Raw genomic sequence first — 22,870 nt, 5'->3', positions numbered from 1 at the left:
AACGGGGCCCTCCCTGCGGCCGTCAGGGGGCGGCAGAGAGGAGGGACGGCACGGGACGGGACGGGACGGGACGGGCTGCCCTTGGCGGGGCTGCGCGACCCTCTCGGGGCGGGATGGCGGGGCTGCAGCCGCTCGCCCTCGTCCGCATCCCGCCCTCAGAAAGCTCACCCTCCGCACAGCTCAGCCGGCGGGCACCGCCTCCTGCAGCACGAGTGGAAGGAAGAAATGCCCGTCCCTTCCTGCCCCGCCAGGTATGTACCCATACCACAGCAAACACTGCCCATACCCTCTCCACTTATGGACTCAGACGTGGCCCCACAGTGAGGTTTAATGTGTGTGAAATGCTGTTCAGAAATCATTTGTAAGTGGTTTGGGTTACAAGGCGGCATAGAACTGTTGCTTTGTAAAACAGTGTGAAGCTTACAGAGTTTTCATAGTTATCACCACAATTGTCCACGTTTCCCCACCAATCTCACATTACAGTCATCGTCCTCTAGATCAGGAGAAATGGCTGTCTATAAGAATCACAACAGCAACAACTCAGCAATTAATGGCACCTACAAGGAGATAAAGTTCTGGATACCCCTGGAAACAAACAGAATTTCTCCCCATCTCACACCCCTCAGTCTTGACCAACTTAAGAGGAGGTGGCATGCTGGGTTCTGTATCTTCTCAAAGCAGCAGTGAGCAGCCTTCCTGCTGCCACACACTAGCTAAAATGAGTGAGCAGCAGCTCCTGACGGACACGACAGGCTTCAGAGTCCATTGACTCCATTTGCTCATACTCCTCCTCCGCTGGCTCCACGTGCACCGCAGCAGGGGCAGACCACACGTCCAGCCCATGCTGCAGGGAGATGTTGTGAAGCACACAGCAGGCCAGAATGATGTGGCTGGATTTCTCGGGGGAGTACTGCAGGGTGCCTTTGGAGCCGTCCAGGCAGCGGAATCGCGATCGCATGGTTCTGAATGTCCGCTCGATGACGTTGTGTGTGGCAGAGTGCGCCATGTTGTAGCGATATTCCGCAGGGGTCTCGGGGATGTGCAGGGGGGTCATCAGCCAGGGGCGGAGAAAGAAGGAGCTGTCACCTATTGGCAGGGAAAGGAAGGGGCACAGGTTACAGGCCTACAGTCCACCATCAGTTCCAGGTCTTTGCCCCCCCAGTTTTCTTGTAGTGTAGATACGGAATAACAGAATCTCTGGCTAAAATAGCAAATGCAAAGGAGCACCTCATGTGGTGGGTGGTGACACTGCCCATAGCAGGGGGTTAGAACTGGATCAGCTTTAAGTTTCTCTCCAATCTGAGCCGTTCTATGATTCTGTGAATTTAAATTGGCATAGTTCTGCTTAGGTAGGTCTTGAATACTGAAATATGAATGAATGAAATGAATATACGATAATCAGAGTAAATAAAACAGATTGGAAGTTACTGTTATGGATTTCCAAGAGGACAGATCAAACTGAATCCCAAGCCTCAAGGAATTGACAAGAAGGCAATCAGAAGTAAGCTTACCACCATGCTCCATGAAGAGCCAACAGAAAGCAATGGCAAAGAACTGACTTACCCAAGAGCCAGCCGTCCTTGTGCAGCTCGGTTTCAAAGTGGCTGCTAAGGGCTGCCTGCTGCAGCACGGTGCAGTCGGGCATGCTGCCGGGCCAGTGCGTCTCAGCACTCAGCAGGGCCCCCCTGGCATCACACACCATCAGGCAGTTCAAGGAGTGGAGGCCTTTCCTGTTCACGTAGGACAGGTCCTCGGCATTGGGTGCTTTGATTGCCACATGGGTGCAGTCCAGCACCCCCAGCACACCCGGCATCCCTGCCAGCGCGTAGAAGTCATCCTTCAGGCTCTGCACCGCCGCTTCGTCCTCAGGAAAGTGAATGAACTGCGGAGCTCTTTCCACCAGCGCCTCGGTGACGTTGGCGACACAGCGGCTCATGGAGGCCTGGCTGATGCCGATAGCGTCCCCCATGCGTGTCTGAAAGGAGCCGGAGGTGTAGAAGCCCAGGGCAGCCAGTACCTGAGTCTCGGGGCTGATGGCTCGGGAGCGCTGCGTGGGCCGGGACAGGCTGGCTCCGAGCAGCTCCACCAGGTAGCAGATGAACTGCCGTGGGAAGCCATACGTGGATACCAGGTACTCGTCCGTGACGTCCTCCAGCTTGAAGCGGTCCAGCGTGCGGTGCCCGCGGCCGTACAGCAGGAGGTCGCAGTCCAGCACGGCGATGGGCACGGCCATGGGAACGGGCCCGTCACAGCACCTGCACGAGGCAAACGGGACGGAGGCTCAGCACGGCGTTTAACCAGCAGCCTTGCGGACTCCGTCCCCATTTTCCTTTTATTCGGCTTACACGGCGGACTCCTTTTATTCCTCTCTTTTTAGAACCCCGACAAGAACCAGCCCTTACCGCCTGGGTCGGCTCGGAGCCGCGGGGCAGCCCGTGGCAGCGCAGGGCCCGGCCCACGGGCGACTCCGCCGCGTCCTCCCGCGCTCAGGGCGGTTCGCCGCTCCCCGCTCCCGGCCGCTCCTTCCTCCTCCCGCGGGGCCGGGCCGCCAGGGCCGCGTGTGGAAAGTGCGGCGGCGGAAGCTGAGGCGCCTCCTCCCTCCCTTCCTCCGTCCGTCCCTCCCTGTCTCCGCCCGCAGCGGATGAAAACAAACAGCGGCCGCGATGCTGACGATGGCGGAGCGGTGTGAGCGGCTGTGAGGGGGAGCGGCCCGAGCCGAGGGGCCGAGCGGGAGGCGGCCGCGGGGCGCTGACGGGACGCCGAGCGCGGCGAGGGAGCGGGGCCCCGCGGGGCGGGCAGCCGGGCCTGGGCGCGGGATGAGCCGCTCCGCCGCCAGCACTGCCGCCCCCGAGCAGGTACCGGGCCGGGGCGGAGGGGCGGGGGGCTGGGGCGCTGTGTGCCGGTGTCGGGGATCCGCGGCGGCGGAGGCGGAGGCTGCGGGCCGGGCCGGGCCTGTCAGTGCGTGCGGCCTGCGGGGACACCGAGCGGAGCGGCCTGCAGGCGGCACGGCTGACACGGCTGCTGCCCGCTGCGCCAAGAGCTGCCTGTTTCACCCGTGTGAGGCTGTTCCGTGTCGGGGAGCGGGGGTGCTGACGGGCGGCCGCATCCTTCGGCCCAACAGGGACTGCTGCTGAGCTGAGCTGCGCTTAGCCACGCAAACGAAGTGTGGGGGCAAATCCAGCTGATCGCAGGAGCGGCCTGACGTACTGAAACCGTCCTGTTTGCGGAGAGGGATAAGCAGTGCACGCAGCCGGACGGCCGGGGGATCACGCAGGGTCCCCTGGGTTTCTTTGGGACTTTCCCGACCGTGTGCACACACCGAGCTCAGACGTGTCGATGGTGCTGTGATACGGGGCATAAAGCCGTACACTGTGTTCCAGCCCATGCACTTCGGCCTGACACGCAGTGCCAGGGCAGAAGTTTGTGTTGACACATCTTTAGAGCTCAGGGAAGTACAGAATGTAACGGCCGGTCAACAGGAATTACTCCGCTTTGTTTCTAAGCAAGCAGAGCTGGCAGGGCTGGCTTTAGGAAGGCACTTCCTAAACTGGGACATCATTTATCAGTTGTAAAGTTCTGATCAGAAGGAAAAAAACGAGTCTTTAGTAGTCAGAACTTAGCCATACAGTGAACTACAGTGCCTTTGATTTCATCAGAATGTCTGTATCGTATGAATGATTTTTTTTCTCCTAGAATCTGCTTGTCTGCATTTTTTTTTAGCTCATAGAATTTGAAGAATGAGTGTGGCACACCTTAAGTTAGTACAGTTCCCTTCTCCTTCCCTCTCTTCTCCCTGGGTTTTCAGCAAACCTGCTAAGAAGGGGAAATGGAGATTGACTTTCAGTAACTGCAGTGGAGATTAACTTTCAGTCTGTGTAGAGCTTGACACACAGGCCTGGCCTTGGAGCTGATGTCTCCATCGTGAGCTTTTTATAGTTGTTTATTAATGTGCTGAAAATACCTGCTTGCACTGGCACTTCTTGATCATTGAAGGAGATCTTCTAGGAAAGCTCCCCTGGCAGCCAAGCCTATTTATCAAAGACACTATTAAAATCTTCCAAAACTTTCATGTTTGTTCTACCTGAGTGACTCAACAAGGATTTTCTGCAGGTTCACCCAGGACACATTCAGATGCTGGATTTGGGTCCCATGTTTACAAAAGAGTTCTGAAAAAACAGTGGGAGTGGGGGACCCAGTGCAGGGGCATGGTCAGATGATGGGGAAATGAGAACTGGGCTGAGCAGCCCACCTTAGGAACAGGCAGGGCTGTCACTGTCCCGTGCTCTTTTCAGTGTCAGTGTGCCACTGTGGGATGGAAACCTTGAGTAACTATTTGGTGTTGATAAATAAAGGAGAGCATTATGAGTTAAAGTTGTAGCAGCCGTGACGCAGGGTGAAATCTCAGTGGAGAGCCGTAATGGAAACAGCCTGTATATGCTTTTCCCAGCATTAATGCTAGTGCCCGCTGTGTTTTGGCTCCTTTCTCCTTTCTACGTCAAACACTCGTACACACTGAATTCCCAGACATGGAAGCATTAGGGCAATGCAGGTGCTCATAAGCGCTGCTGTGCACCTGTTCATGGCACGGCTACAAGTGCCTGCATGCAGCTGGCTGCTGGCAGTGGGCACGGCGTGCTGAGAGCTGGCCTTCTCCAGGCTGGGCTTGAAGGGGACGGCTCTTGTAGCCTGTTGCATCATGCAGATGAGGTGCCATCGCCTCATGTTCACGTGCCCTTCTCCTTGGTGAAGGAGACTGCAACTGCCAATAGAGCGTGTAAGGTACAACGCTTAGATATCTGACTGCTGGGTAAGGCTCGTATTCTTCACTGCCTCACAGCATTGTAAGAAAGAGTGAGGCTTTAGCTAAAAAAAGCCTCATGTAGCATTTGTCCTTTGAATGTTTTTCTCAGACTTCTGTTTGGAGTAAAGTGGAGACAAAGGCATGATTAAATAGGGCATGGAAGTGGATGCTGCAGAAAGGCAGCAACAAAGCCAAAAGCTGCATGGCCACGATGCTTGGTTTACCTGTGAGCAGCCTGTGTGCAAGGTTCAAGCAGTGCAGTTTGTGTTTGGTTAAGGAATTCTTTGGTTGAGGGGAATCAGTCATCTGTGGATTTCTGAATGAGACCAAAGGTCAGTTCCTTCTGCTTGTTATTCTGTGTAAAATTCAATCACGTTCCCCCAGAGTGGAGCATTGCTTGTGTGACTGGTACTTAGCAAGGGCCCTGCTGGCATCACAACCTACAAGACTGAAGAGTTGGATGAGTTTGGTCAAAACAAGTTTAACAGGTTTCCTTCGTGTTCAGCTTAGGCAGCAGCAGCCAACCTGAGGGTACCAAGGCATTTTTGTAAATAGGATGTTTGCTGTGGTTTAGTCTTGATTCTTCCAAGAGCAATCCCAAAGGTGAGCTCTGTGCTAAGCCCCAGCAGGTCACACATAGCCATCAGAGGATCCCTACAAAAACAATGAGGTGCTGGCTGCCCAATGCCAGGCCTTGGGTGTGCCAGTGGCTGAGTTCCAGGGTGATCGTTGTCCCTGAAATTACAGCTCCCTGACATGAAGTCCTGCCCAATGCTTGCTACTATGCATTAGACTCTAGTGAGTCAGCTGTTATGGCATCGGGAGCTCGAGGTGAGAGTATGAGGCTCCAAATGTTTTGTGGATGTTATAGAAAGCTTGGGATCTCGCAGAAGGAATCCTGATTCGGGTGGAGCAGGGCAGAACTATAAAGCTCTCACTTTTTGAACTCTGTATCCGAGGTATGTCTCTGATGGCTGCTTTTCTCCCCTCTAGAGTTATTCGGATACAACGCTGTTAGAACTGATTCATTACAGTGCGCAGAGCACTGTGTTGATGCTTCATTTCCTTTCCTAACAGACGAGTGAGTCTGACATCTCTCATTATTTTTCTAATATCTTGCAAGTCAATATCCAGACTTTTTTCCCAGTCCCATGAAGAAAATGTAGGTGCTATATTTGGCAGTGCTCCTGCACCATAAGGATATAGTGCTGATGTTCTGTGGGTATCTGGGGTGACTGCAGTGAAGGCTGAGCTCTGAGTGCTCCTGCTTGCTGACAACTGCAGCGCTGCTGCGAGGGGCTGCGTGCCCTGCTCCATGCACGTGATGTCTGACGAGCTGCTTCAGGGTGATTAGCTGTCTCAGAACAAAACCAGAAACAGGAGTTAAGAATGAATTAATACTTTGAAGGCTTATGAGTAAAAAGCATTGATTAAAACTGCTCATTAAGTCAGCCCTCCCCCTGGTCTCTGTGATTATTAACCTACATGTGAATAAACTGAAAGAAAATTATCATTTCTCTCGGGCCACGTGATGTGATGTGGCAGAAATCTGATTAGTAGCTTGGCCTGCCAGCTTCAGGCACTGTGCAAGCTCCACACTGCTGCTAAAACCCTTCCTAGTCCTTTGACAAGCAACCCAGTATAACTGGGGGAGGTTGAATGCTTGTCATCAGGCTTTCAAGAGAAGCACACATAGAGCTGTGGTCCCTCCATTGGCAAAAATACATCTTTTCAGTTGCTTGTAGGTGGATTTGCAGCCGTACAGATTTACTGCCACATTTACCCAGGAAAAAGTTGGTCTTGGTTTTGTCCCATGTGGTTAACAGTGAATATATGATATCTGAAGCCATTCTGCTGTGCCCAGTGGATGGTCTGCTTGGTACAGACCCCAGTGTGGTGTTGGAGTGTTTTGCTTTGTTGTTTTTTTTTTAATTAATCTAGCAAAATTAGAGAAACTGTGACCTGTTTTAATGGTGACCTCCCTTTGTTATTTCTTTCACTGTACCTTTTGCATTGACCAGATATATTATTCACATGAGATTAAACATCACCTATGCCCCTCAAAACTCTTGTTAAAATTTTGACAGACCGAGGCTTTTGGTGCTTATTATTTCTCTTTAGGTGGCTTCTAATGGTTAAATATTTTCAAATGTTGAAATCCACACAGAAAGCTGAAGGAAGACTAAATTCCTATGTCTGTCCTGTATTTCAGATTGCCGTATGCAATGGACACTGATCTCAGTTCGCAGGACAGGAAGGACCTGGACAAGTTCATCAAATTTTTTGCTCTAAAGGTAATTTTTTCTCTGCACATAAATCTTTATTTTTTCTTGCTTAAGGAAAAAGCCATAGGATCAGTCTGAGGTACATCACACCTCTGTCAGTGCTGGGCTCCCACCAACACACCTCACCAACCCACATTTAGATGGTAACTTCTGTTGGGCTCTAAACTTCCTTTTCAGCCTATCTAACTTTTTATGTTACATTCAAAACCAATAATACCAGAACGTTCCTTTGAATTATGCTGATATGTAACCATAACATTTGGCCTTGCTAAACAATTGTAGGTACTCTGACAATGGATTTTTAACATACTAGAAGTGTACAGATTATCTTCCATTAGTGTCCAGGTTCAGGATGTGATTATAAATTTTGATTCAGTAGTACAGAAAACTGTACAACACCTGATCAGAAAACTGAGTTACTCATTTCATGTTATTACAAAGAAAGGTCAGCTTAAAACCATTTTCTATCTGAAATACATTTACGTATCGCATATAATAATTTGATTATACCTGACAGTTAGCATAGCAAACTTGCTATGCTTCCCTGCATTCTGGTGACACCTTTTATTTTTCACTTGGAATTAGACTGTTAGTTTCTGAGCTCAAGCCTGTGCTGGTCTCCTGAGCCCAACGTGAATCATGTCCTTTCTGTTTCAGACAGTACAAGTAATTGTCCAGGCCCGACTTGGAGAGAAAATCTGTACCCGATCATCGTCCTCCCCAACAGGCTCTGACTGGGTAAAGCCATGTTTTGTAAAGCAGCTCCATAAACTCTCTTGTTGTTTATTTTTGGCATTGAGAACACAATACAGTTCTTACAGCATTGTGCAGCCCATAATAACTATTCATATAATAGCTACGAGATTTGATTATGTTGACTGGCCTTTTTTTTCTTGTTGACACGCAGCATGTCACTCGGGGCTTTTGAAGGGCTGATTAGAGGAGAGATAAACGATACCTCTCAGCAGCTCCTGCCAGCTGACTAAGGCACTTTGCCAAGATTTGCAGGAGAAGGGGTGATGAGTTCCTTTCTGTCACAAGTTCGCAACTCTGCAGTTCCGGACTATGTAGAAATGGGCTTTATTAAAACTAGAGAGACTCAAGGCCCCACTCCGTGGGTGAACATGTGATGTCACTGAGATAGAAAGAACAAGGTTTTTATGGCAGGATAAAGAAGAACATTTGAAGTAGCAGTTAATGAAACGTTTGCAAATATAAAAAGCCTCAACCAATCTGGGAATTCTCTATTTCATAAATATTTCAATGAATGCGGACCTAGTAGACTTAGTATTAGGCAGTTTTCCAAAGAAATTCAAAAAATAACCTTCTCTTTCATTCTGCAGTTCAATTTGGCCATAAAAGATATACCAGAGGTTACTCATGAAGCAAAGAAAGCCTTGGCAGGACAGCTACCTGCTGTTGGACGGTCTATGTGTGTGGAGATTTCTCTTAAAACCTCAGAGGTGAGGACATAATTAAAACAGATGCTGATTTTTTTATTATTATTATTACTTTTTACTTTAACCCCAGCTCACTTTGCAGAGTTCTTACCCTTTAGCTCAAGATAATGTGAAAGCATCTTCAGGTATGAAGTTAGGCAATGTACTAATGAAATGTATCGTCTGGCAGAAACAATTCACTGCAAATCTTGGGGCCAAACGCACAGATGGTGAAACAGCAAAACTTAATTTCTTAAGCCATGAGAAGCTTAGCTACTCTGAGGATGGTATTTCCTCAGGTGATCAAGTCCTACAGTGAGGTGCAACACACCTTTTACTATTATTGCACTGTAAGAAAGGGGGAACCAGAAGAAACATCCTTACTGAGAAGAGTGGCTAATGGTGATTGTTCATGAGATGTTAGTTAATGAAAAGGGCTGTGTACTGAAATGAGCCTTTTCTTTGATCCAGGGGGATTCCATGGAGCTAGAAATTTGGTGTCTAGAAATGAACGAGAAGTAAGTGCATTCTTCACACCATCTCTTTGTTTGCTGTTTGTTTGTTTTGGCTGATGAAACCGAACAGTACTCAGTCCATGTTGATGAATGCGCACATAATTGTCTGTGTGACTTGTCACGCTTCACAGGGGTCTTTGTCTAGTGCAGCTGTTGAGCTGCTTAATATTAGTGTCAAGAAAATAGTAAATGTGTTCAGTCTTAGTTCTTTCATTATAATTAGTGTACTTCCCACCCCTCAGATAGATGAGTTCATCTGTTCAGTAACTCTAAAAGTGTTTAATGTTGTAAAGATGTTACTGCCAAGTGCAGAGCTGCATGTCATTTTTCTGCAAGTAAATCTACACCAGGTGACTAAATTGAAGCTGGGCTCTCAGCTGAGCATTGGGATCTATTTTGGCAATTTGGCAATAAAACTGACATAAAACAATTTACTGGCTCATTGGGATTAAAAATTTACTTTCTTATTAGGAACAGATGACTGACTTGTTCATTTGCATTCTGTAGGTGTGACAAAGAAATCAAAGTCTCATACACAGTATACAACAGACTGTCTCTACTACTGAAGTCTTTGCTTGCTATAACCAGGGTAACTCCAGCCTACAGACTCTCAAGGAAGCAAGGCCATGAATACGTGATATTGTACAGGTAAAGTGGAATGTGAAATTCCACATCCGGAATAGAATAAGCAGCAACTCTAGAACTGCATAGGGCAGCTGTAAATGTGGTAAAAAGAAATCAGTGACAATAAATTCAAATGATTTGGATCTGTCTACTACTGAAAGCTGATAGAGAACTTTGGACTGTGTGTTTATTACCATATAGCCTCATTCTGAGCTGCTGAATGCTTGAAGAAATATTCTGTGTTAGACTCAGCTACCTTTTTCTTTTTACATGGCCTGTCTTCCTCAGAAATAGCTAGAAGGTTGATGGGGCCATTCTAGCCACTATGTATGGGGCCCTTTTTTCCCCCAAAAGAAAATGTGCTTCCAACTGTTCAACTCATAAAATTAAATAGGGAATGTGGATATGTATAGCATTATGTCCCTGCTGGACCTAATAGCTTTTCCTTTCTTCTTTTCCCACAGGATCTATTTTGGTGAAGTGCAGCTGAGTGGCTTGGGAGAAGGTATGGTTAGGCGTTACACAGAAACTAGAGTGAAACTATTTTCCATACTGGTGTGCTATTTGTTACTGTTCCTGAGTGCCACAAACAGAATAAAACCTGAGGTTTACACAGTATTTGTATGTGGCTCAGTGAAGGCTCGTGTCATAAAGTGAGAGGTGTAATGTGGTGCTTTGGCTAAATCGAGAGCGATTGCCAGTTTGACCCAGACTTGAAATAAGAATATGGAGGTACATTTATAAGGAGCAGGACCAGTAGAGGAGACAGTGATCTACACCAGCTCAAGAAGCACTTCAGAATAGTATCTCAAACCAAGATAGGAAGTAACATCAGGAGTTTGTAGATAGAGTGTCCCACTAAGGCAACCTAGCACTGCTTTGTTACAGACTCTGTGTGCATATTTGGAGTTCAGGTTGCAAAGGATAATGGAAGCACTATAGAAATAAGATCACAGAATAAAACAGTGGCAAAAACATTCAGATTCTGTGTAATCAGTAGAACTGATAATCATTTTTTAACTTTATAGGTTTTCAAACAGTTCGTGTTGGAACAGTGGGTACCCCAGTGGGCACCATCACTTTGTCTTGTGCCTACAGAATCAATCTTGCTTTCATGTCAACCAGGTGAGAAGATGAGATAATGCCAGAAACTTCCACAGTAACTTACTATTAAATCCCTCTCACTGTGAGCCCCTAAATCTTTCCCTTCTGCTTATCCTTTCTTGCTGAATTCTGCTTAACAGAGAACATTCTCTAATGCTTAAGTCTTGCAGCAAATGGAGTATTTGGGTTGCCCTGAGTCAAATGCTGGAACTCCAAATTGCTAATGCATGCTTGGAGTTGCAGAGCTGAATTGTAAAGATACTCTGGTCCCATTAGCAGACACTAGGGCTCTCTGAGGATACCTCAAACTGGGATAAAGTGAAGAGTAAAAGCAGCCTTACAATAACGCCATTGCTTGTTGCCTTGCAGGCAGTTTGAGAGGACCCCTCCTATCATGGGGATTATCATTGATCACTTTGTGGACCGCCCCTATCCCAGCTCTTCGCCCATGCATCCCTGCAATTACAGGTGAGGAAATGCTGAAAGAAGTCATGGGCCATGGTGAAGGCATCATTATGCCCAAACACAGAGCCTTTTCCACTGACTGCATGGGAAGGAGACTGGAGGAGTAGGGTCTGTCATTCTTTATATGCTTGACTGAATCAGTAAGGCAACATTTCATGTCTAGAGTACTGAGTTCAGCAAGCACCAGGATATTGCCAAATTCTTTGCAGAAGCACTTGGACGCAAAAGAAGTTAAACTTTGCCTCTGTGAATTTAAAATGGTAGCGCTTAATCTTGCTGCTGAACTACTCAGAGGCATGCAGCTCCAGGCATATCCAATGGGGAAAGATTAAAAGTGAATTTCTCCTAGTAGATAGAAGGTTTGTCATCTCTGAAGTTCATGTGAGGGCACTCAAGCTGGGACCAGTGGTATTGTTTGGCAGTGGTTCTGTAAACACCAAAGCCAGTAGCATTGGCTAACATAGGAAAATCTTTCTTTGCTATAGTAAATAAACAAATAAAAATCATAGAGGGAAGTTTCTGTCTGGGGGTAGAGGAGAAGCCCTTAGGATAATCCTGGGCAAAGTAACATTACCATGCCCTCTTTTCCTCAGTTCTGCCAAGTAGATTATGAGTGCCCTTCAAAATTCTCCTTTCAGCTCCACCCAAATACTCCCAGCCTCCTTGCAGCGTTTGTTCCAGTGTGTTTTGCTATTTGCTTGTTATGTGGAATATTTCCAGTTTGGATGTTTTTGTTTTCTTGCTACTTTAGAGCTGGTGAGGACAATGGTGCAATATACCCCTCAGTAGAAGATTCCCAAGAAGTGTGTACTACATCATTCTCCACCTCTCCTCCATCTCAGGTAGGAGAAAACAAGCTCTTTTTATTCCTAGGCAGAACCATTACTGATAGCGTAGTGTGTGTATATCAAATGCTGTGCAAACGGTGCAGCCTCTTGACACTAATTAAAAGGTGTAAGTTTCTTATTCAGATGGTTGTACTCTGGGTTAAACCTCATTAGATACTGATTTCAACAAGATGGTAAAGGACTAGAAAGACTAAGTTACTGAGAAAGAATGAAAGAACAGAGATACGCTGGAAGACAACAGCAGTGTACTAGATACATGCATGTAGCAATACTGCAAAAAGAGGAATTCAAGAGATCAATGTCAAGCAGCATAAGTAGAGGTAATAGCCTGATACTGAAAAGGAAATACTGAAACATCGGGAAAATGTTTATGGCACAGTCATATTTTCCAAGCTGCAGAATGGAAAAGCAGGAAAGAGACGAAAGCTTCATCGTTAGAACCTGGGAATCAGTCTAATTCTCTGTACTTCTACCTACCCATGCCAATGTTATTTAAGTTTCAGTTTTAAAATATACATAAAACAAATGTCTGGTAAACCTTGCAAAACAGCAACTCAGATTTGTCCCTTTTCTACTGTCCATATGCTTCTGACTCCAGAGTTACATACTTCAAAGGCCTGGGCATTTGCTGCTCATCTCTAGCTTTAAATATTCAAGAAAGTTCTTTGCTGTTCAGCCAAGCAGATGCATTTTAAAGACAATCTAAAGACTCTGTAAATCACTTCCCTTAATGTAAAACACAGGAAGAAATATAATTGGAATGTCATGCCAAACTGAAAGAATATGCTGTGGGACTTTCTTCTGCTTCAGAGGAATTAGTATGGTTGGTTTAATAGAATTTGTTCTACTGAGTGAAAGAGGCAGAAACGAGCTTTTCTTAGGAAGCATTTTTGAACCAACTGGCTTTTGAGTGACAGGGGGCATTAGGCAACATTGAACTGACCAGCAGGCACCCACGGTAAGTCTGACAGAATAAAGAATTTCCTGTTCTGGGATACACAGCTCAGGAGGTGTGTTTGTGGCTGAGTTGTATTCTGCCTGTTCACAAAGCAGGTTAAATGCAGTAGGGTTCATAAGGAAATTTCCACTTGCTTGTAACAGTATTACATAACAGTACGAATGTTTGTAAATACAATGAAGCTGGCATTTCCCCTGGGAATGTAAAGTTTTACTGTCACTGAAGGGAAAAAGCCTTATGAAACCAGATGAACCTCGAGGATTCACATCAATCATGAGCCTACGTTCTGGCTTTTTACATGGCTCATAGCTTCTCTTTGCTTATTTATAAACAACTGCCAGTCTTCTCTACAACAGTCAGAATCAGTTTGACAGGTTGGTTTCTTTCTTCATCTTTTTGCTTACAACTTAACACTTGGGAGAACACAGGGAACTGTGTGATTTAGACAGGCTGTCCAAAGCTCTGCCTGCCTCCCCACTAGAAATGAGGCCTAGCCTGTGTGATACGAGGCAGCGAGTGTTACCTTCTCTCCATCAGCTTTTATAACATATTCATTGTGTGTTTCTGAAGTATCCTAAATGCAGAGTAAAATCTGGCCTCAGACAATACCCTGAAATAAAGCTTTCATAAAACCATGCTAGTAGGAAAATAACTGGTATAAGGTATGTGACTGAACCAGATTTGGGTTACTCCTTTTGCATTAGCCCTCTCTAAGACAGCATTTACTTCTGGTGTCAGTTCTGGTAAGGAGCTCTCTCTTCCCATCAGTATGTTCTAATCTCCCCTTAGTCTGGTCCCTCCTTAGTCTAAGGCTGCAACACAGACATGCAGAAATACAATCTGCTGCCCTTCCAAGTGCTGGAAGACTAGGGGCATGTTCGTTTCACAGGTGGAAAATAATCAAACTCAATGTTATTTCTACATTCCAAAAGTAAAACTGTTTTTACCTTTTTTTTGTTTGGCTGGTAACAGTTCTATTAGCTGTGGGACAGTATCTGGCAGTTACTTTCTGTCATTGTTCACTGGAGTCTTAAATATTACCTGTGAGGAATAGTTTCCTGAGACCAGAAAGCAGTCAATTCTTTATAAAGCGAATTGGCAATATTGAAATATTCTGCTCTACATATGGACATGGCTGCTGCAGCCAAACTCTCTTTGCTAGCATTCAGTTCATCCAACTCTTTATAGTTCTTCTCTGAAGCCCTTTTCTCTCTTTCTCTCTCCCCTTCTCCCATTCTTTCTTTTCTTTGTTTCCTCTGTGCGTCTGTGTTTGTGCACAGTGTGTTTTTACTGTCACAAAGGCACATTTTCAGACCCCTCCTCCTGTGGTGACGGACACCTTGAAGGTCCCAGTGATGGGGCTGGCCTTTTCACATCAAGTGAGTTGTCAATAGAACATGTTGTACGTGGCCAGAGAGTACTGGCATGACTGAACAAACACAGGAAAGTACACATTTTCAAAGCAGAATGTTTGTTGTGCATGGGAAAGGCTGGTCAAACCAAAATGGGTTATTTGGAAATGTAACAGTTTGCAGAACCAGTGTGCTCTAGATATAAAATACACCTGCAGTCTTTGTGCTGAACAGCAGATCTGCACGAAGCAGCCTGTAAAACTCAGGGGATACAGGAGAAAGAGGAACTTTCAGCAAAGTTTTAAAATGACTTCACTGGAGTGAGTTTAAAAGAGGAAAAAAAGGCACAGCATGATTTTTAGGCTGGCCAGGTTGAGAAGGAGCTGACATTCCAGCATCCTCCACCTCTGAGGTAGGAGCCCTGCCTACAGCCTTTACACTAAGGATGCAGTGAAGAGCACAGCCTGTTGGCAGAGGACGGCTGCGTGTAGTCTGACAGAGAGAGCAAAGGGACAGAGGAAACAAAAGGCATAAAAGCAACTTGATTTTCTACTCTTAAAGAATAAGTATCTAATTTAATAGAAATACAAATAAATTTTGCTCCCACTGACACTGGAGGGCCTCCCAACTTCAGTGAATGTTATCTACCTTTGTTAGGAGCTAAATCTACTTGGACATTTCTTTTGTGTGAATTTCAATGAGACTCAGCTGCTTAAATGCCTTTGCAGCTGAAGGTCTCCCAAAGACAGGACAAACACCCTCAAATAAACAACAGCAGCTGCAAGGATTGTTAGTCAGAGACACAGGAGGCAAGGGCACAGCACTGAGTGCTTTCCCTTACTGCCTCTAAAACTTGCACAGTCATTAATTAGAACTTTTCCTGGATTAGAACAGAGATGCTGTTAATTTGAAGGAGGAAAAAAAACAAAACCAAATTCACTTCCACCTGTCTTCCAGGTTACAAAAAACACCTTATAAAGACCTGAGTTTACTCCTCTTTTTTACACCTTACAGGTCTGTCTAAAGTCACGTTCCTCATGTTTGTGCCAGTGTCTCACAACAGCAGACAGAGAAGTAACTTATAGGAAAGAGTGTTTAGCTACCCCTTCAGTACCTGAGTACTGCTCCCTAGAATTCCATAAGGAACTACAGGGAGATGAGTGCAGAGATCTTCAAAGCAACACGGGTTCTTCAAAAAGAGTCAGGTTGCCTGGACCTGAAATATATATATATATATATAATATATATATATATATATATATATATATGTAGGAGAAATATAAGAATACTGTACATGCTTTTCTTTAACAAGAGATTGCTCTGTTCAGCTTAGTTAGCGTCACGTGAATGAAAGTGCTGCTCACCATTCAGTTTCCTACAAATTACATCAGCATTGGCACTGCCAGGATATCAAATGCAGAGCCCTGACAAGTGTTCCTCTCGAGGCCAAGACAGCCAAAGCAAGAAAAAGTTATTTAATGCGGCTAGATTTCTACTTAAGGAAATCTAAGTGTATTCAGACTGTGGGACTTTCCCCTCCCTTCCTCTCTCCTGCCCCCCCTCCCCCTTTTTTTTTGTTTTTTCTTTCTTCTTTCTTAGCTTTCCAGCTCTCGTCTTTCCTATCAGCCTGCTGCCCTGGGAGTTGGATCAGCTGACATGGGGTATCCTGTACTCTTTGCTGGTGGCTTGAATGCTGCACACCCTCACCAGGTACTTGTGGAGGGTAGAAGAACAAGCGTGGCTGGTATTGCAACCCTCTTGTGTCACCTCTACAGCTGAGGGAGGCTTTGAAACTAGTGCATGTGTTAGTATCTTGTCTGTCAGGAACGAAAAGAATCTAGGCTAAGTACAGGGAAAGTACAAGTTGCAGAGGAGTTGAGAATCAGCTCCTCAGCATCTTTGTCTGTACTGAGGTAGGTGTCATGTAGAGAAATGGCTGAAAGATGTCAAACCTGTTTGTAAAACCAAATCCAACCTATTTGCCTGCATTGATGTGCCACTGATTCCAAGCCTTGGCTGTCTTACAGAGCTGTTGCCATTGTAGTTCCCTGAGCACAGCTCTGTAACTTAAATGCAGGGCATGCTGACAGACCACATTGGCGTATTTGCATCCCTTTCTCTGACAAAATAAGTTCTGTTCTGTTGTGTAGGACAGTTCTTCTGTGTAGGACAGGCTTGAAGTGGAGAGGAGTAGGAGGAAAACAAGAAAGAGCTTGTACTGAGGCGGTCACCTGCTTGACATCACCTGCTGCCTCATGGCTGTGAGAGCCCAGTCATATGGCAGAAACCATGACTTAGTCCCAGCATGTGGGAATTTGCTCTGTACTGCGCTGTGTTGCTGACCTGCTTTGGAGTTGTCTAACTTAACCATTCCTCTCCATCTCAGTTGATCGGTCCAGGCAAAGAGGGGGGAGTTCCCCCGGTTCCTCACCAGCCAGCACATGGCACTCAAGCTGACCAAGAGAGGATGTGCACCCCACTAGATGGAGTCCACTACTCAGCAGCCACTCCTTCTAGTAGGTAGGTTGGTTTTCTATGACCCTCCACTAGCACTAACCCATTTGGGATCACGTTAAGACAAAACCATTTTCCCCTTTTTAGCATAACTGTTGTTTTCTCCTCTCCCTAAAACAGCTGGCAGTTTTATCTGACTGGGGCTTTCCAAGCACTTTCCTGGGTAACATTATGGAAACAATCTTCTCACCAAAAGACTCAGCCTTTTTCTTCGGTTATTTTAAAGTTCCAAATGCCTGTGATAGGAAAGCAAACAGGCCAGAGGAAACACCGAGAGCCATTTAGTGAACTGACAATCCTGGCTCTGGCTGTTGTGATGCATTAGACTGCTACCTTTGAAGCCAGAGTGAATGGGAGCATTCTGCTTCCTTACCTCGCTTGCTGAAAAAATAATGGTGGAACAGCTCTGAACATGCACATTCTGAAGTTAAGTCTCTCTCCAAAAAAAGAAAGGGCTGTTTCAGTCAGCAGCACCTTTTTGTTCAACCAAGGAGTTTTGTTCCAGATAGAAGCAAAATCTGTTTCCACAAGCTCCCTCTTTCTGCTTACAACTGAGGAGAAAGGTGTGGTACAAGGAGAACTATTTCTGTTTTTCTCCTTTCTAATACTGGGAGTAAACGCAGAAAAATGAAGGAGCCTTTCAGAGCATCTTATTTGCCTGTATTGGTTATGCAGTGAGTCACCAGTTTGTCTTCCTTTTTCAGCGAGGACACAGAAACAGTATCAAACAGCAGTGAAGGGAAGTGTGGCTCCCCACATGACCTTTTGGAGACCATCTTTATCCGGAAGGTGGGAGCTTTCGTCAACAAACCTATTAACCAGGTAACTAGCAGACAGCTTTCTCACAAGCATATGCTGCCTCTCCTGCCTGTTCATACAAAGAGGAAACAAAGCACCCTGATGCCAGGGCAGCCCAGGAGCTGAGGGTGCATATTTCTGCCTGCAGCATTTGCCTGCGGTTTTGTCAGAGGCAAATTTCATAAAATCCTTTTGGGATGCGACAGCTGCTGCATTTGCCCCACTTTGCCAACACCCAGTGTGGGTATGGAAAACTTCATAGTCCACAATGATCCCACAAAGCAGGCAGCAAGCCTCCTTTCCTTGAAAGGATGTGCAGTAGGCCAGTTCATCACAAGCAAGCAGGCATTAAGGAAGCTCAGCTAGGGCAGCTTAGAGATACATCCAGTTGCTACAGCTGCTTTAATTATGTTTTTAAGCCCTCTCCTAGGCCCTGTGCATGGGCAAAGGAGGTTTGTTTGAATATGTAGCAGTGTGTTAACCCTTGCCTGTCTCGTATAAGATGTTATAAATGGAGTGTGTGTCTGTATTAGACCAAGTGAGTACAACCTATTTTATGTCTTTTTAAATGAGATCATCAGCATCCTGCCAAACTGATGATGGGATCTTAGGCAATTTTTAGTAGACCTGACAAAGGCTTTCAGTATGCTTTGCTGTGCTGGGTAAGCAGAGCTTCTCGGTGAAATTTTGTTTGCTGAATCTCCTCAGGTGACCATGGCCAACTTAGACATTCCTTTTGCTATGTTTGCTCCCAAGAATGTTGAGCTGGAAGATAACGACCCCATGGTAAGCCCCTTCCCAAGGAATAATTTAGCCGTCTCAGCATCCCTCATGCAATATCCATGTTATTCCCTTCCTTGAACACACTTCAGCATTTATATTGATATATATATATACACTGTATTACTAGCTGCTTGAAACCCAGGAACCGGGGTCTCTTGTGTTGAGTCTTGGGCTTTCTTGATATTCAAACAATGCACGCGTGCTACTGCAGCATGTGCTTATCATCCAGTCTAACTACCCACACAGCATAAAAACATGCAGACAAATGAGTTCGTAAATACCATCACTACTCACCGTCTTCAATTCCTTGGGCAGGTCAATCCTCCTGATTCCCCAGAAACTGAATCTCCTCTACAAGGCAGCTTACACTCAGAGGGCTCCAGTGGCAGCAGCGCAGGGAACACCCATGATGACTTTGTTATGATTGATTTTGTAAGTGCCCTGGTCAGCATTCTCACATAACACCTATGTCTTGGGTGGGCTTTGGGTACTGGTACAACAGCAAATGACATAAAAGTTGTTTTCATGGGAGGGAAAAGACCCATGATTCCAGCAATCCCCAAACCACAGAGGCACTGATACCAGCAGCTACCAATTAAGTAATTCAGTTCCTACCAACACCTGGGCCATTTGTCCTCTCTAATGCTTAAAGGAACCAGGGATATTTACTGGCAGCAAGTAGGGTCTTTATCTGAGATTATGACAAAAGGGAAGCAAAGGTCTCTGAATGAGAACTGACATTGGTGTTTCTGATTCTAGAAACCAGCATTTTCAAAAGATGACATTCTTCCAATGGACCTGGGGACGTTTTACCGTGAGTTTCAGAACCCTCCTCAACTCAGCAGTCTCTCCATTGACATAGGAGCTCAGTCCATGGCAGAGGATTTGGTATGGAACCATACAACTTCTGTTTGTGGGAATCATACCTTATAGTGCTCTCCCTATTCCTAGTTTAAAAGAATCTGACCAAGGGGGGGTTCCTCACTAATATATTTCCAGCAAGTGCAGATTTGTTTATAGCACACCTGAGCCACTGAAACTTTTGTTTAAGCGGAAAGCTGTTACCACATGCTTGCTGCAGTTGTCATTCAAACTCCCAAAACTTTTCCCTCAAAACTGATCCCACTTCTGTTCTTTAAGGCTTAGCGACAAACTGGGCCTGATGTTGCAGTCTGCACACAAGTGAAACCTTGGTGGATCTGCACAAGGCCAGGCCCCGGCACAGAACACGCACTCTGGTCAAAGTGCCTTTTCCAGGGTCCCTGTTTGGATCCTGTCAGAGGACACTTGGTGTGGGAGGGGGAGCCCAGAGTGGTGGAGGGGGGTTGGATTGCTTAGAAAAGGAATTTTAGCTCTACGAGGACTCTTTAAATGTATTCTCTGTCTGTTGTGAATGAGTCCTGATCTGAACCTTTCTTTGCCCCTCCAGGACTCGTTACCAGAGAAGCTGGCAGTCCACGAGAAAAATGTCAAAGAGTTTGATGCCTTTGTAGAAACCTTGCAGTGAAGCGATCGTCCAGTTTTGCTGCAGCATTTCTTCCTCCTCAGGGCATCCTGGAGAACGATGTCAGCAAATAGTCTGTCACCCCTGCTCTGCCTTTTGTCTCGCTTTGACTGTTCCCTTCCATCAAGTGAGCTGTCTCTGATTTCTCTTCCAACAGCAGGTACAGCTCACCTGCTGGTTTTCCTCAGCTGCTCCACTGCGCAGTTCTGGACTGCTCTTCCTGTTTGCATTCAGTCTCAAAATTAGGACCAGTAGGAAGTCAAGCTCCAATGTATGAAACACATTTTCTCTTCAGTCTGTTCTGTCTGGAGGGGCTTTGTGAAAAACTGCCATCTTCTTCCTCCAAAGATCCTGTGCTGTGAGTTCCCTCAACGTAGCTCCTTGCTAACAGACACTTTTTTCCTACAGTCTTTGATCCTGTTAGAGCATAGAAAGCTTTGGGCCGTTTCTAAGGTCTGTGAGTTCAGCAGATCAGCAGCTCTATGTCCAGGACATCCATTCCGCAGAACGGGCTATTGCAGCCTGACTTGAGCGTGAGTGCCTGGAGCACAGGGAGAGACATCGGCTTTGGGACCTGTGTAACACAAGTTACCTTTGGTTTTCTGCTTCTGAGGAACCGAGTCTCTGCACAGTCATTGTGTGAGTGACACCTTCTGTAACGGCTCGCTGATAAGCAGGAGTGAAACTGCAGCAGTGCTTATCCACGTCTCCTTGCTGAGCGTGCTGACACTCAGCCATGTTGAGTTGACCAGTTTTGACTGTGTTGGCAAACCTGCACGTAGCAGCTGTGATGCTGAATTCCTAGTCTCTGCTTTTGAAATGTAACTGTAAATATTAGGAATCCTATTTCTTTAGGGTTATGTAATTAGGAGTCTTAGTCTGAGATTCTTTCCTCTAACCCGCGCCAACTCTCCTGCTTTATGGTTATTAGATGATCCTAAGAATTGAGAAATATTTATTGCTTTTAAAGAAACTTATATTTAAAAGATGTTGTTTTCATGTAGTCGTGCGGGTCGTTCTGCCTGGATCACTGCAGACAGCATGTGTGCCATGGGGCCCTGTGCACTCAGTCTCCTTTTGCAAGAAAATATCCAGGATATTTATTTTATAAGACAGACTTGATAATTCTAATATAATACTCTGTTTTGGGGACTGTGTTTCCATTTCACCCAGTCAGGGCCCACAGATAGAATGAAACGCACACATCAGTGGAGTGGAGTGGAGTGGCAGGAACTTAGAAGCTGTACTCTGATGGGTATGGATGAATTGCAGTGTTCTTCAGCCATTCAGAAGGCAGTTTCTTTATAGAAGCACATTTTGGGGAGCTTATGGTACTTTTTAATCAGCTGAAACTTTATTTTTGTATGAGCTGGCTATTAGCAGTGTGAGTGGCCGGCAGCACGCTGTGCTTGATTGGGCTACTGCATGTCTTTTGTCTGATAGAAGGACAGCAGGAGAAACGGTGGCACTACATAGAAACTGAGAGAAGGTCAGTGGTTTCGTGGTTCATTTTCCTCCTCCTCCCATATGCAACCAGAATGAGCAGCTCTAAGGCCCCTTACTGCCCAATACACTTTTTTCCCCCTTCCTACAGGAGTGCTGTTGTTCCTTCTGCACTGAGGAACTGTCTTCACTTCCCTGCAGTGGTTAAGTAGCCAGCCTTCAAGTCAGTGCAACGTGGCAGCTTCTTCAACCGTGCTGCATTCTCAATGGAAAGAGATGGTTAGCAGATGACTGGGGAAGCCCATCTCCTCTCTAGAACACTAATTCTGTGCCCACTGATAGAGCGAGGAACCAAGCTCAGAGTAGAGCTTATTGTAAGGTCAGAGCAATGCTGTGCTTGAGCTTTGCCAGCTTTCTGGTTGAGAGGTGCGCTCCATGGGAGGACAGGTGAGCTCTGGAGCTCCAGGTTATTGCTGTGGTAAAGAAGCACCCAGCAGAACACAGCCAGGTAACTCACCCAGCCCAGCTTTTCTGGAGCCTCACACAGACACTGCTTACTACCTGCAAAACAAGATGTTTTTAGGAAGCTTCTGAATGGCTCACAGAATGATTGAAGTTACATGGGCTTTAACAAATACTAGTGTACACACAGCCAGAGCCACCTTGCTTTACAGGTGGAAGGGGTATCAGAAGGGTGCAGAAACTCAAGGACTGAGGGAGTCACCTTTCCCTTAGCTTACAGCCAGTGCGTGGGAAAGCTGATCTGAGCTGGTTTGCAGTGTATTCAGGGAAGAACATCTCACCTGTGCTCCTGCTGGCCTTGGCGTGCTGAAAAGCTGCAGGTGGAGCTGGCAGAAAGCTCGTCCTTTTTGCTGATCCTGCCCAGGAGGTCCCCGAGCCAAATACTTGTGCTCACGTGTTGCTGCGGCTCCCGCATCTCAGAGCAGAACTTCAGTGTGGCAGTTCTTTTCTATGGAGGGCTGGAATTAGCCTATGTAAGCTGCTGGTGTTGAGCTGGATGACCATAGCAATAAAGAGATTCTCTAGGGCTGAGTTATGTGCCTCTTTTCTGGACATTCCTCAGCTTCAACACGTAGTTGCTACATCAAGGCTCTGAGTTCCCTGACCGCCGTGTAAATGCTCAGCTTCAGGAGAGATCTCGCTGCTGCTGTAGATTGTATTATGGGGGCTGCTCATGTTAGCAGATGTCTGTTCAAATCTGTTTTATGGACAGCATGTGTATAGCTGCTGCTTTCCAGATAACTTGGGTGAAGGATAAGGCTCCTAAATGCTATTGTTTTGGAAATGGTCTCCGCTGTACTTCAAGTATTCAAAGAATTTCCAATAAAACTTTTACGTAAGCAACGTGCAGCCACACTGCTCCCTTATGTGCCTTATACCTCCATGTCTGCCCACAGGTTTGGGACCGTCTCAACC

At 46.1% G+C, this 22,870-nt stretch overlaps 2 protein-coding genes across 11 annotated transcripts; one reads left to right on the top strand and one right to left on the bottom strand.

Moving 5' to 3' along the window:
• Positions 1 to 162: 162 nt before the first annotated feature.
• On the top strand, positions 163 to 22,808 carry ATG13 (autophagy related 13). 10 transcript variants are annotated; one of them, XM_015864399.2, is made up of 18 exons: positions 165 to 251; positions 7,014 to 7,095; positions 7,744 to 7,824; positions 8,430 to 8,549; positions 8,997 to 9,043; positions 9,548 to 9,688; positions 10,129 to 10,169; positions 10,693 to 10,789; positions 11,138 to 11,236; positions 11,985 to 12,075; positions 14,320 to 14,418; positions 16,018 to 16,101; positions 16,778 to 16,911; positions 17,610 to 17,727; positions 18,412 to 18,489; positions 18,802 to 18,918; positions 19,246 to 19,374; positions 19,916 to 22,808. In XM_015864399.2, the coding sequence occupies exons 1-18, from the start codon at positions 226 to 228 to the stop codon at positions 19,991 to 19,993; spliced, it is 1,662 nt and encodes a 553-aa protein (XP_015719885.2). In that variant the 5' UTR covers positions 165 to 225; the 3' UTR covers positions 19,994 to 22,808. The 10 variants fall into 10 exon arrangements, with proteins under 10 accessions (XP_032300698.1, XP_015719885.2, XP_015719884.1 ...); XM_015864398.2 differs by having other exon boundaries at positions 15,991 to 16,101; XM_015864400.2 differs by lacking the exon at positions 165 to 251 and adding an exon at positions 2,740 to 2,855 and having other exon boundaries at positions 15,991 to 16,101; positions 19,916 to 22,804.
• Positions 296 to 2,514, bottom strand: HARBI1 (harbinger transposase derived 1). Its single transcript, XM_015864419.2, has 3 exons — positions 2,403 to 2,514; positions 1,564 to 2,255; positions 296 to 1,086 (listed from the first exon to the last, which is right to left on the bottom strand). Exons 2-3 carry the CDS (start codon positions 2,231 to 2,233, stop codon positions 710 to 712), a joined length of 1,047 nt encoding a protein of 348 aa, XP_015719905.1. The 5' UTR covers positions 2,234 to 2,255; positions 2,403 to 2,514; the 3' UTR covers positions 296 to 709.
• Positions 22,809 to 22,870: the final 62 nt, after the last annotated feature.

This window comes from Coturnix japonica, chromosome 5, assembly GCF_001577835.2.
Source record: "Coturnix japonica isolate 7356 chromosome 5, Coturnix japonica 2.1, whole genome shotgun sequence".
Lineage (NCBI taxonomy): Eukaryota > Metazoa > Chordata > Aves > Galliformes > Phasianidae > Coturnix > Coturnix japonica.
This window is presented reverse-complemented; position numbering and strand designations above follow the sequence as displayed.